This window comes from Sarcophilus harrisii, chromosome 3 (genome assembly GCF_902635505.1).
Source record: "Sarcophilus harrisii chromosome 3, mSarHar1.11, whole genome shotgun sequence".
NCBI lineage: Eukaryota > Metazoa > Chordata > Mammalia > Dasyuromorphia > Dasyuridae > Sarcophilus > Sarcophilus harrisii.
This window is the reverse complement of record NC_045428.1, coordinates 169537231-169552315: the sequence shown is the minus strand read 5'-3', so window position 1 is coordinate 169552315 and position 15085 is coordinate 169537231. Positions and strand designations below refer to the sequence as shown.

The window sequence follows — 15085 nt, the reverse complement described above, 5'->3', positions numbered from 1 at the left end:
TTCTCTCTGGGGGCAGCTAGGTGGTGCAGTGGATAGAGCACCATCCCTGAAGTCAGGAAGATCTGAGTTCAAATGTGATCTCAGACTTAACACTTTCTGGCTGTGTGACCCTGGGCAAGTCACTTAACCCCAATTGCCTCAGCAAAAAAAAAAAAAAAGAAAAGAAAAGAAAAGAAAGAAAGAAAAAGTTTTCCCTCTGTTTTGAAGTTTCTATAGGATCCTCATCATATGGCAAACAAAATCAGAATTCACTGAAACTTTTACAAGTCTCATCATTATTTAATTGAGACTAGACTAGGTTTTAAATAATTTTTCTTTTTTCTCCTCTATATCCTCAAAAACTTGTTAAACAAGCATATATGTAAATATATATGTATATATAAATAATATTTGGTTGGCAGGTATTCCAAATCAATTAAAAAACTTCTGTAGTTACACTGCCCTTCTTCATTAACATTGATATAATGCAAACATTGGCCCATTAGTCCGAAGACCCAGATTCTAGCTGATGGCCAAAGCAGTTCTTAGGGGGAAGTTTTATATCTCTAGATGCTTACATGAATAAAACAGAAAGGGATCAATGAGTTGGTCATGCAACAACAACAACAAAATAAATAAATAAAAATAAAACCCCCAATTAAATACCAAATTAGAAATTTTGAAAATCAAAGGAGAAATCAAAGTCCACTCCAAATTCTGTCATCAAAAGTAGTAGGATTGGGAATCAAGATGAATGTTAGACATTTATAGAATAGTTATTCCCCACACCTTCTGATTTAAAGACAGCAGGAAAAAAGCTTTTTAAAAAAGAGTCTTCCTCTTTCATGACTTTAAATTCTATTAGTGAATTATTCGATTCAATTTCCATTCAATAACATTTATTAAATGCTTGTGTTATGTCTTGTACTATGTTAGAAATTGAGGATTAAAATTTAAAAAAAAAAAAAAAAAACAGCTCCTGCTCTAAAGGAACTTAAATTTTCCTGTAAAAGTAAGGGGAGAGGAGAGGAGAATAGTGTGTACACAGATGAGTAAATTTAAAACAACTGAGTTAGTATAACCCATGTCCTAATGCTAGAAGCCCAAAGGATTCTGGACTGGATCTAATGTCCATCTGTCCCAAAAATGGTCAGTTTCTGTCTTTGACTTGTTATCTCTTCCCTGGAGTTTTGCTTTAGAGATATCTTCAAAATAAAACTTACCTATTGCTCACATTTAAGTTTCAAATGTAGATAATAGTTTCCATTTTAGATACCCAGTGCTAAAGAGCATCTCCCTATCCACCCACACTTCAGCCCTGCATGTTGTTTGAATAACTTCACTGCCTTTGTTCTCCAGTTAGAAAATTGAACAGAAATTGTAAGACTCTTCCTTTCTCAAGGAACATGCTATATTAAAAAATCTTCTCTTTTATAATTAATTTTAATTTTTTTCACATAGCAAAAATCTGTTCTCTCTCCTTCCTACTCCCATCCTTCCCCATTGTAAATGAGAGAAAAAAAAAACCAAATGTTACAATTACGATGTGCATTAGGGGAACAATATCTGGTTCCAAATGATGTGTTTGGGGTTTAGTACCAAAGGATGAGATTTAAGCACTAAATGTTGGGGTTTGGTCATGATTTACATAAAAGTAAAGGCTACAGACAAAATGAAGGATAAATATGAAATAGAGTTGAGAGAGTACACAGCAAGAAGTGAGATTTTAATAAATAATGATGGAAAAGACAGGTTCTCTAGAAAGGGAACACCCCATGAGGGTGGAATATGCCTTAGCTGACAGGCTAGATACTGTAGAGGAATTTAGCCCCCTAAAAGAATTAGCTATAAAAGAGAAGTGGAGTTAGGAGCACAGTGGGGTTGGGAGAGATACCATGTAGCATGGGAGAGGTAAAGGAATGGAGGAAGAGTTTGGGGGCAGACTGACCCCAAGGAGAATAGTGGTCATGGCATAGACCATAAGTAGATTTTACAGGGAAAAATTTAACCTCAGGGACATGACTGGGATTTCTGATGAGACATGAGCTGCCCAAGATGTCTACGGGAGAGGGGCTCAGAGGTTTGACATAATTCAGATTTCTGACCATCATAGCAAGGTACCTCTATGTAAGACCTCCACAGAAGGTGGAATTATGAGGATTATCAGTGTCCTTCTCTGCCTGCCCCAGGGAGCAATTCCATCAAAACTCCTCTCTTTGTCAACCGCACCCAGTTACTTAGGACCTCATCAAAGAAGAATAGTTGAGCAAAAAAAAATGTGTTCATTGGACATGTCTTTTCTTTCTTCCATTTTTTTGGCATGGCGGTTGTGCTTAAGCACAGAATAAAAAAAAAAGAGGCAAAAGGCATTCCCTGTCCTCAGGGAGATTACTGTTTGTGAGTGACAACAAGCAACCAGTTTTTAAACAAGCCATATACAGGATAAATAGGAAATAATTAAAAGAGAGAAAGTACTTGAATTTTAAGGGATTGGGAAAGACTTCCTGTAGAAGATGAAAAGGGATCCCTTTTAGGAAGGGATTTACAGAAAGTAGAAATAAGGAGGGGAGAACATTCCAGTTTTGGGAAATGATAGCCAGAGGAGCTACTCAGAATTGAGAGATGGGTTATCTTGTTCATAAAATAGCCAGGGTGCTAGTGTCTCTGGTTGAAAAAGTTATATGGTGAGGAATCAGATGTAAGAAGACTAGAAAAGTTAGGAGGGGGCTAAGTTATAAGGGCTTTGAATACCAGCTTTTTTGTATTTGATTATAGACATGATAATAACACATTGAATTTTTTTTGTAATAGCTTTTTATTTTTGAAATACATACAAAGATAGTTTTCAGCATTCACCTTTGCAAAACTTTGTATTCCAAATTTTTCTTCCTACCTCTCCAACTCCCCCTTCCGTAGAAAGCAAGTCATCCAATATAGATTAAACGTATGCAGTTCTTCTAAACAGATTTCCACATTTATCATGTTGCACAAGAAAAATAAATCAAGAAGGTAAAAATACTATGTTGTGATCCACATTCAGTTTCCATTGTCTTTTCTCTGAATGCAGATGGTTTTCTCCATCACAAGTCTATTAGAATTGAAGCCACTGGATTTTACTGTGTTATGTGGTGATATGTCAAACCATATCCTTTAGGGAAAATAACCTTAGTAGCTGAAAGGATGAATTGTAGTGGAGAGACATTTGAAGTAAGCACAATCAAAGCAGGTATTAGCAAATGGTCCAGTTATGAAGGGATAGCGGTCTGCATCAGGCAGTGATGGTGCCGGAGGAGAGAAGAGGGTGTATTAACGAGCTATTGCAGAGGTGAAATTGACAGAATTTAGCAATAGATTGGATCTGGGAGAGCGAAGAACTGAAGATGACAACCACATTACCAGTTTGAGGAATTGGGAGGAATGATGCTTTCACAAATAATAGAGAAAGACCTGTGGAAGAGGAAGGAATTTATGACCAATGAAGAACTAGAGATCATTACTAATCACAAAATAGAAATTTTCCACTATACCAAACTGAAAAGTTTTTGTACAAACAAAACTAATGCAGACAAGATTAGAAGGGAAGCAATAAACTGGGAAAATATTTTTACAGTCAAAGGTTCTGATAAAGGCCTCATTTCCAAAATATATAGAGAATTGATTCTAATTTATAAAAAGTCAAGCCAATCTCCATGGCTTGATGGTCAAATGGTCAAAGGATATGAACAGAGAATTCTCAGATGAAGAAATTGAAACTATTTTTAGTCATATGAAAAGATGCTCCAAGTCATTATTAATCAGAGAAATGCAAATTAAGACAACTCTGAGATACCACTACACACCTGTCAGATTGGCTAAGATGACAGGAAAAAATAATGATGATTGTTGGAGGGGATGTGGGAAAACTGGGACATTGATGCATTGTTGGTGGAGTTATGAACGAATCCAACCGTTCTGGAGAGTAGTTTGGAACTATGCTCAAAAAGTTATCAAACTGTGCGTACCCTTTGATCCAGCAGTGTTACTACAGGGCTTATATCCCAAAGAGATCATAAAGAAGGGAAAGGGACCTGTATGTGCATGAATGTTTGTGGCAGCCCTGTTTGTAGTGGCTAGAAACTGGAAACTGAGTGGATGCCCATCAATTGGAGAATGATTGAATAAACTGTGGTATATGAATGTCATGAATGAATATCATTGTTCTGTAAGAAATGACCAACAGGAAGATTTCAGAAAGGCCTGGAGAGACTTACATGAATTGATGCTGAATGAAACAAGCAGGGCCAAGAGATCATTATATACTTCAACAACAATACTATATGATGACCAATTCTGATGGACTTTAACATCCTCAGCAATGTGATCAACCAAATCATTTCCAATGGAGCAGTAATGAACTGAACCAGCTACACCCAGCAAAAGAACTCTGGGAGATGATTAAGAACCATTACATTGAATTCCCAATCCCCATATTTTTGCCCACCTGCATTTTGGATTTCCTTCACAGGCTAATTGTACAATATTTCAGAGTCTGATTCTTTTTGTACAGCAAAATAATGGTTTGGTCATGTATACTTATTGTGTATCTAATTTATATTTTAATATATGTAACATCTATTGGTCATCCTGCCATCTGGGGGAAGGGATGGGGGAAAGAGGGGAAAAATTGGAAAAAGAGGTTTGGCAATTGTCAATGCTGTAAAGTTACCCATGCATATAACCTGTAAATAAAAGGCTATTAAATTAAAAAAAAGAAAAAGAAAAAAAAAAACGAATAATAGAGAAGATGGAGAGGGAAGGAAGGAAGGAAGATACCAAGTTCAGTTTTGATTGTGTTTAGTTTAAGATGTTTATTGGACATCCAGTTTGAAGTATCTGAAAGGCAGTTGGATATTGGAGGTCAGCAGAGGTTTGTTGGGCAGAAGTAGACTTGAGAAATATCAGCGTATAATTGTACACTATTTCAGAGTCCAATTCTTTTTGTACAGCAAAATAACGGTTTGGTCATGTGTACTTATTTTGTACTTAATTTATACTTTAACATATTTAACATATATTGGTCAACCTGCCATCTAGGGGAGGGGGTGGGGGGAAAGAGGGGAAAAGTTGGAACAAAAGGTTTGGCAATTGTCTGCTGTAAAATTACCCATGCATATACCTTGTAAATAAAAAGCTATTAAAAAATCTAAGAGAGAGAGGTGGGGGGAGAGGGACAGGGAGAGGGAGGGAGGGAAGGAGAGAGAGAGAGAGAGAGAGAGAGAGAGAGAGAGAGAGAGAGAGAGAGATCTATCAGTGTAGAAATTGGTCCATCCACATCCATAGGACCTGATGAGATCAAGAGAAGGCAATCTAGGACAGAATACTCTGGAATCCTATGGTCTCCAAAGGAGACTGAGAAGGAGCAATCAAATCAGTTAAAGGGGAATAAAACCAGAAGAGAGAAGTGTCCCCCAAATCTAAGGGGGGGGTGAGGGTGATAGTGGGGAGCAACTAGATAGCATAGAGCATCGGCCCAGAAGTCAGGAGGACCTGAATTCAAATCCAACCTCAGATATTTGCTGGCTGTGTGGCCTTGGGCAAGTCACTTAACCCTAATTGCGTTGTTTAAGAATATCAAGGAAGAGAGGGTGATTATAGTATCAAAGGCAACTGAGAAGTTGAGGAGAAGGAACTTGATTCCAGGAAATCCCCTTTCAAGATCGACTTGTGTCTTCATCTTCATTTGGTCCAGAATACAGTCCTTTGAGGAGTAATGTCAGATCCTTCTCTAACCTGAGAATGAGTGGAATACTTAGGGGCATGCTGAAATTCACTCACTTTTATTTACAGCTAATAGATATGCTATAAATGAGAAAGGAGAGAATATAAAAATTGTTCTAGTAGTCACCACGCTAATCTTATAGCAATGGGGAGAGACATGATTCCCCTGCCAACTTGGTCTCCTATTTTATTTAGTTAAAATACAAAAGATGCAGATTTGGGCACAAGAATACATACAAGTGGCATCTGTTTTGGAGAAGAGAAGGCACAATTGTTATTGGTTGTCCTTGGTTTTCCAATGACATGACCAGTAATATCTCGACATGTATGTTAATGCATTTGAAGCAGAGTTCACCTCATTCTCTCTTCCCTGAGCAGTAAGGTTAGTGTAGTGCAATGGTTTCACACTCGAGTACCAAGGATCCAACAAACCATAAATGAAGATCCCTGATGTAAAAAGCTATATAGTAGCATTATCTGTGTTCTATTACATTTGTTTTTTTTTGTTTTTTTGTTTGGTTTGTTTTGTTTTGTTTTTACATTGTATTTCCTTACGTATTTCCTAAGAATGTTGTAATCTGTATCTGGCTGCCCTCAGGATTTACTGCCTTGTTATTTGATACCTCTGGGATTTGCAGGGGAAGGTCTTCAGCTTAGGTATTATTTGGAATTTAGAAGACCTTACACTCCTGCCTTGGACATTTTACTAGACATGTGACTTAGCTGCTGTCAGCTTCAGTTTTCTCTTTTGTAAAATAAGGATCTTCCTCAGAGGGTTATTATGAAGATCAAGTGAGAAAATATAAAACGCCTGGCACATAGTAGGCACTAAATAAACTCTTGCTCACTCTCTCCCCTGTGCTGATTGTTGGAATCCTCCATTTATGTTATGGTAGGTCTTCTCCCTGCACTATTTCATACAAGGCTAAAGAAGCCTCTGTGTGTCTGTGTGTCTGTATGCATGTATGTGGAGCTGTATTAAGGAGATATTGCAGAGGTAAAATCCACAGGCCTTGGCAACACATTGGATCTTAGAAGGGTGAGAGGTAAGGAAGAGTTGAGGTGAGACCCAAGTTTCCAGTCTGAAAGACTGGGAAGATAATAGAATAGCGAATTTATTTCTTTATTCAATTTACTTCTCTATTTCAAGAACAATAGAAAAGGGGGGAATAGCTAGTGGCGCAGTGGATAGAGCACCAGCCCGGAAGTCAGGACCTATGTTCAAATTTGGCCTCAGAAACTTAACATTTTCTAGCTGTGTGACCCTGGGCAAGTCACTTAACCCCAATTGTCTCAGCAAAAAAAAAAAAAGAATAGAGAAGTTGAGAGAGGGATTTGGGTACTAAGATACTAAGTAGAGTTTTAAACATGTTTGGTTTAAGATGTCCTCTGGACATCCAATTTGAAATGTATACATATATATTATACAAGTACATAAAAATATACATGCGTTATATTACACATTATTTCATATACATATTATAATGTATCCATTTCATACATGGTCATACAGTGGATAAAATGCAGGGCCAGGAATCAGCCCCATCTTCTTGAGCTCAAATCTAGCCTCAGACACTTAATAACTATGTGACCCTAAGTAAGTCACTTAACCCCAATTTCTTATCTGTAAAATGAGCTGGAGAAGGAAAAGCAAACCACTCTATATTTGCCAAGAAAATCCCAAATGACTCACAAGGAGTCAAACATGATTGAAAAATGACTGCATATTGTAAAATAATAATTCTAGAAAGGGACAGCTTGGATTAATCAATAAATTCTCATGACTATGGGGCCAGTCTTGAAGTCAGCAAGATGGAGGTTCATGTTATCTTCCTCATACATAGTGGCTCTGTGTTTTAGGGAAGATAGGGTTTTCTCAGTGCCTGCAGGCTATCCTTTAAGGGAGGAGTTACAAATCTTCATGAGGGGAAAGGAGTTTCCCTACATTCTTGGAATCACAGTTTCAGAATAACAATTTTAGAAACTCTAGTGTAACTTTACACCAGTTTTTCAGCTCAATTTCAAGATAGATCAAGATAGAATATCTCCTCTAACTGCTCATGTCCTCTGTCCTTCTCTACTTTGTATTTGGTCTGGGTTTTTGTTTTTTGTTTTTTGTTTTTTTGTTTTTTTTAGGTCTTATCTGACTATGACCTCATTTGAGATTTTCTTAGCAAAAATTTTGAAGTGGTTTGCCATTTTCTTCTCCAGCTCATTTTACAGATAAGGAAACTGAGGCAAACAGAGTTAAGTGATGTGTCCAACATCAGAAATATGAGTCTTCTTGACTCCAAGCCCAGAATTCTATCCACTGTGTCACCTATTTATATTCTTTATTCTTTATATACTTTTATTTGCTATCCCAAAAACTCACTTGCACTTTTTAAGTCTTACTAGCTTAAAACACAGTTTTAAAAAATCCTGCATATAGGTGTCCCATAAATGTATATGTTCATGTTGTCTCTCTGGTAAGCTTCTTGAAAGCAGGGATTGATTAATGACTTGCACATGTTAGGCTCTTAATAATTGTTGATTGTTTAATGGCAGACAATGTAAAGAGGAATTTAAGTGGATGGTCAGAAAATGAGTATGTAATTAGAAAAAGAAATCACCTAGCTGAACAATTAAACAACTTCAGAGATGATTGATTGGAAAACATTTTGGTAGGAGAAAGGCAAAACTTTTCTCAGGTCATCCTTTTCTTTCATATAAATTAGAAACTTGCTTTTGAATTGCTTCCTGTTGCCATGCGTTCCTACTTAAGCAAAGAATCCCCAAGACCAGGGATGATGAGGCACATCTTTTAAAGGGGACTGTTGCTTGTGAAGTGCTGAGATGGCTTTCCTGGAATAAAAAGGCAGATTCTCAGTGGTTAATAGGTCATTTCATGACTGCAGATTTTCAGTCATTGATGGAAACCTTGGCATTCAAAAGTTAGTGGGATTATTCTCTGACACAAAGTTTTGCATTTTTGCTTTTCAGCAAATGACAAGATCTCATAGGTACAAGGCTCAGATGATAAGGGAAGTACAGTTTTTTCTCTCTCTCAAGGGTGTGTACCTATACGAGAAACAGGAAGTTGTACTCTAACTGCCTGTGTTGAGGTTTTAACTCAGGCTAGTGCAGGTGTGCAGTAGACAGGCTGCTCAGCTGCTCATTTTATCTCCTCTCCAGACACCTTGGCAGCTACTTACTTCGACAAAAATTCTTTAAAAATTGATGTGTAGAGAGAAGTATGACCACATTACAGCTGAAAGAACTTTCCCATTCAGGTCTTTACAGGAGGAGGCGAGAACGGCCAGATAGTGTGGGACTAAATGAGTTACCCAAGGAGAAGTTAAGGTGAGTGCTTACTAATGGTTAGCTCCAGGTAAAGGCATCTTACATTTCGGAACTTTTAGATAGAGATAATATAAAGGAATATAAATGGAGAGAAAATTCAGGTAGTAATTTAAAGCCTACAATGAAGAGTTTAATAAAACCCTAAGGCAGATATAAAGTGGAAGCACTGGAGCTTACACTATTATTAGATTGGTGCTTTGTAAAAACTCAGGATCTTTTTTTGCTCCAAATTATAAAAAAACAGATTCCTTGTCTCCTGGTTTCCATGATACCTCTGGGTTTTATCTGATATCTTGTAAAACTTTCTTTTGGAAACATGTGTTATGATTTTTGATTTATAATTTATAATTTGGCTAAAACCTTAGAATACATGCCTTTTCTGGGATCTTTGATGACATTCTGTATCTGTGTGTGTGTGTGTGTGTGTGTGTGTGTGTATACATTTGTAAAATGGCCTGATATAACTTATTAGATCGAGGGAATTTTATTTATTTCTTTTTAAGACAGAAAGTTGGGGTAGGGATGTCTCCTACTCCCCCCTTCCTTCCCAGGGGGGTTATTTATTATTTAAATGAATTTAGAGTGAAAACTGCTTGTAGATCTGCTTAACGTGAATAGGAAGGAAGGGGAAATAAAAAGTTATGAACTATTTTACCACAAAGGTTAAGTTTCCTGGCTGTCTAATTTATCTTAAAATAACACAATTTACTTTTTGAGTTTAAGTGGTGAGAATTCTACACTTCAGTTTCCAAAAACCTTTAAAGGCATTACAAATATATAAACTACTGAGGAAAGAATGTAGGTTCTTTTTGCTTCAGATCTGAAATGGACTTCTGTTTTAGTGTTAACTAAAGACAGAAGGAATGGAAGAGAGTTCTCTGTTTCTTAATTACATTTACTGTATAAAACTTTGTCTTATTTTTAGATTCTTAATTTAAGCGTTAGAGCTTCCTGATTAAACTGCTACAGTCTCAGTTAAGAATTATCTTTCTTCTATAAAATGCTCATTTTTCAGATGCAATTCAGCATTTCCAATTTAAATTTTACATAAAGATTAATCCTAAGCACATTTTAACCTCAAGATTAAATTTATATTTGCATTATTTATATGGGAATTATAATTCAGAAACAAGTTCATTTAAATTTTGTTTTACAGTTATTTTTCCTTTTACTCAGAGAGCTATTTGGAAGCACTTGAATGATCATTTTATCCTTTATGAATTGGGCTTTATCTTTCATACTTCCAGATATTGTACCTTGAATTTAAGTAAAACTCTGATTTTCTGTAAAAGATGTTTTTTCAGACTCATATTTCATTGAAAGACAGTGGTAATATTATAGGGAGGAATTGTTGGGGCAAGATGAAGGTAATCATTTAGCCCTTAAGCCATTTAATTTTGGACTTTTCCCTTCATTTTAAATATTAATATTAAATATTTAAATATTAAATTATATGCAAAGTGTATCATAGTTTGTGTGAAAAAAACATATGTTATTGAAGAAATATTAACCTATTTTATCATAGTGAAGGGAAGAAGATGCAGAGCTCCAACTTAAGAGCATAGCACTTTAATAAAAGCTTGTGTGAGGTGAGCTTCCATTTATTTATTTATTTGTATTTAGTTTTCTTCTCCCAACTTGATAGACATATTGAAAATTACTTCGAAAGTCTAATATAACACTGGTCTAAGCTACTTAGATGTTCTGGATAAATTTTATTTCAGATTTTGGGTAATAGAATAAAAGAGTTTTTCTATTAATATTTGCAATCTAGTATTGGACATTATATTATAGGCAGTAGATGCAGTTAATGCTCAACTCACATTCATACAACATAACTTTGGACTAAACCTAAACCTTTGTTATATTTCATGGGATATTAAGGATGAGTTTTGTTATCTATAAATAAATAATCCAGGGAATGAACTATTTAGACATTCTTTATTATATCTTTTGAAGAGACCAGCTGTTTTTGCCTTTGAGCTTTGATAAAAGATAAATCCAAAAGATAAGTGCATGGCTAACTAAATCCTGTTAGTACAATTAAGTCAATTAAGGTTGACCTCACTCTACTTTAAGGAATTCATTCACAAACAGGTATCAGTTCTGTTTTCTACTCTATTTCCCATGTTCATTTACTTTTTATTTTAGTAGCAGCAGTGGCCAGAGAACAGAGATCATCTTGTCAGTTTTCATTTTATTTTTAATTTAGATAATTTGATAATTTACTCCCCACCCCCAGATTTATGCTATTTCTAAATAGAATTAAGATTTTAAAAGTTGGTACACATAATCAAACCCTGATGCCCAGTTAGCTACTAACACATGCTTAATCCTTTTCTCACTCATAGATTTGTTTCCTTGGCATCATGTCAGTAGGGTGAAAGTCAATATTACTGTTGCCAAAAAAAGTTACATACCTGATACCAAAAATGAAATATTAAATGGCAATCAGCTTAACCCTAAACATAAAATACAAATAATTAGCTAGCTACATAAGGCTTTCCAAAAGAAAAAAAACTGTGTGGTATTAGATTGTATGACTATAGGGACTCTTAGTTTGAAAGAGAATGTAGTGCTTCTGATAAATGCCTTCCAAGGGATTTGTTTTGAAGTTTGGAGGATGCCTTGAAATTATGGTAATATTTAGTAAATTTTTTTCTCTCCTCCAAATTTTCTCCTTCCCCCCCCCCCAGTGAGAAGAAAAGCAATGTAATATTCATTATACATGGGAACTCATGAAAAGGCAAAAAAAAAAAGGAACATAAAAGAAAATTTGTTTAGCATTTTCCATTATGAATCTATTCAAATTGTAGATCATTTTATTGACCAGAGTTGCTAAATCTTTCTCAGTTCTTTATTGTTATAATATTGCTGTTACTATATACAGTGATCTCTACTTTCTTTCTCTTTACATCAGTTCATATAAATCTTCCTAGGTTTTTCTGAAACTATCCACTTTTGTCATTTCTTATAGTACAATGATATAATTCATGGCATAGTTAAGAACTCTGATTTCAGTTTTCGTGCCCCACTGGACAGTCATAGCCTGAATTTCCTTTGGTTAAAATGTGCCCCAAACAATAACTTAACAAAATAAAAAAATGACAAAATAGAATTTCAACTTAATTATAGTATTGTATAAAGATTTTCCTTCTAGAAAGGTAATTATTACTGCTTCTACTAATAGAAAATTATTGGGCAAGATGACTTTTCTCATTGTGTTTCTGTAGTGAAATCTGATATATCATGTTTCAACCCCAGAAAAAAAATGGAAATATTTTTGCTTATGTGAGTGTTGGAAAATAGGTGACATCCATATTTTATTTGAGGCATATTTGAGGAAAATGTAAGGTCTGTATTTGGACTGATGGGTTATATTTCAGCAATTGCTTCAGCGGACTGAAGCAATCCTTTTGAAAATATAGCCTACTTGACCTCAAAATAGTTGTGATTCTACATGCTATGCAAAGTATTAACTTTTTAAAAATATGGATGTGTGTATATACTTCCATTACACAAAATATTAACTTTTAAAAATAATAGTGCCAGAAATAACCTCTATGATACATATACATGCGGTAGGCACTTATGTCTATTCATCATGCTGCACATTATGAAACCCTGTTTTAGAGAACAGGAGGAGAAATGATTGGTAAAACTGATCTTCTCACCCTCCATTTTTGTTCTCTTGATCTACTTTGTTATCATTTACATACTACTAATGTCCCTTTTGTTACTCTTCATAAAATGATTTTATTGGTTAATGAAACTCCTCTGTCAATGAAGAAGGTCTGTTCCTTCTCTGTACTCTATAGTCTTTGAGAATTATCTAGTTTTGCACAACTTTACTTGTGGTTTCTTAATGGGGGCTCCGCCTGGGGATAAGGGAAAGAATCTGGAACTCAAGTTTTAAAAAACAAATGTAAAAAATTGTTTTAAATGTAACAGAGGTAAATATTAAATAAATAAATTTAAGAGAATTACCTAGAGTTCTAAAATGAATGGATTGTACTAGATCAGTGGTTCTCAAACTTTTGTTTTCAGTATCTTTATCCTATTAAAAATTATTGAGGATCTCTCCAAAGCGTTTTTGTTTATCTGAATTATATTTATAGACATACCATATTGGAAATAAAAACTATTTTTGAATTTGTAGACCCTCTAAAAGGATTTCAGAGATCCCCAGGATTCTCTAGACCATACTTTGAGAACCACTGTGACTAGATAATGCCTCAGGTCTCTTTGAAGCTCTAAATCTATGATTCTAGGATTTAAAGTGGAAAACACATGCCTCAGGGACTCAACTAGCTGTGTGATCCAGAAAAAGTCAAACTTGATTTCTGCTTCTTCTCTAAAATGAGAATAATAATAATGATAATTATAGCACCTACCATGCAAAGTTTTTGTAAGGTTCAAATGAGTTTTTATTTGAATAGAACACTTTGTAAACCTTAAATTACTATATAAATGCTAGTTATTGGGGTTTTTTCCCCTCGTTCTGCCAGCTACATAAATCATAGGCAATTATTCATTTGCCCTTTCTAGATTTCAGTCTCTCCAGTGAGATTGGACCAAATGATCTCTGAGTTCCACTCTAACTCATACCTCTGATTAGACCACATGACACATTTCCTGAAGGGAATATATTATATATTAGTTTATCTGCCATTTGAAATGTTTCTGTGTAGTAGAGAGCATTGTTGAAATGGAAAATTAAGGTAGCTGCCTTCAAAACTGAAGCCTACAAGAGGCAAAGTAGAAGGAAATAAAGCTCTTTGAAATATGTATTGAGTTCTTTTTGTATCAGTTCTCTGTGTATCTGAAAGATAAACATGAATTCTTAACAGACCTACTCTGTTGGTTGTTGCACAACATGCATATCACACATTTTCCAAGTGTGGATTCCCATGGCAAAATTAAATTTCCAATAATCTAACTTATCATTGACTTCCACATTCTTTATATTTTATATCATCAGATTGGAAAAGAATTACAACTAATTTTCTTATCTCTGGAAATATCCAGATGTCATTCATTCACCATAGCAAGAAAAGTAATTTGACTAAAACTGAGCTTGGATATATGGTTTTATTTTCTACTATTGTTAAAAGTAAAATAATACTAATATATTTGGAGAACCAGGAGAATCATGTATATTGCCAGATAATCATTCTCTCTCTCTCTCTCTCTCTCTCTCTCTCTCTCTCTCTCTCTCTCTCTCTCTCTCTCTTTCTCCCTTTTCATATACTTATACATAAAGTTGGCAGGAGATTCTTTGCCTCAGTTGCTACCTAGCCTTAATCACTGAATAGGTATAGCCTCAGTCAAATAGATTTGTTGAAGACCTTAGCTTAAAAAAGGCTAGCATCTCCCATTGCAACCAGAGCCATCTTCAGTTATTGATCTATAACTGGCCACTGGACCCAGATGACTCTGCAGGGAAAAGTGAGGCAGGTGACCTTGCAAGCCCTCCTTCACTCAAATTCAGTTGACTTGCATGGCATAGCATCTCCTTCCTGATGTTTTGGTCCTCTTTGAGAAAAAAGAACAAACAACAATAACAACAAGTGGGTATCTAGTAAATGCTAGTATACTTAGGAAAGAAAAATGCTATCTACCTCCAGAGAAAGAACTGATAAATAGAAATTGTGTGTGTTTGAGGGGGGGGGGGGGAAACAGAGAGAGAGAGAGAGAGAGAAATGATGAAATAATGGCTTTCTCTATTTGAGGCTAGAAAGGAAGAAGACAGTTCAAAACTTAAATTGTAACCAAAAAAATAAATAATTTTAAAAAATAAATGTTTTTACACATATAATATGTGCCTAATAAATGTGTACATATATACAAATACACATAAATACTCATGTGCCCTCTTTTTCCTTCTTCCCTGGCTTCCTTAAATTTCCACTGCCACCTCTTCTGCAAGAAGACTTTCCCAGTCTCCCAGCTACTAGTGACCTTTCTTCTAAAATTTCCTTGTATTTATTTTGTATGACTTTTGAAT

The 15085-nt window shown here is 35.2% G+C and overlaps 1 protein-coding gene across 4 annotated transcripts in view; it reads left to right on the top strand.

The window, feature by feature from the left end:
• LIMS1 (LIM zinc finger domain containing 1) overlaps window positions 1-15085 on the top strand; it is a 208607-nt gene that overhangs the window by 123003 nt on the left and 70519 nt on the right. The window contains exon 1 of one of the 4 annotated variants that reach the window (XM_031958779.1): window positions 8084-9078. The exons of the other annotated variants lie outside the window; for them this stretch is intronic. Coding sequence (XP_031814639.1) covers window positions 8972-9078 — 107 coding nt within the window. The 5' untranslated portion in view covers window positions 8084-8971. Of the gene's footprint in view, window positions 1-8083; window positions 9079-15085 lie in introns of those variants that run through there. 4 annotated transcript variants of the gene reach the window in all.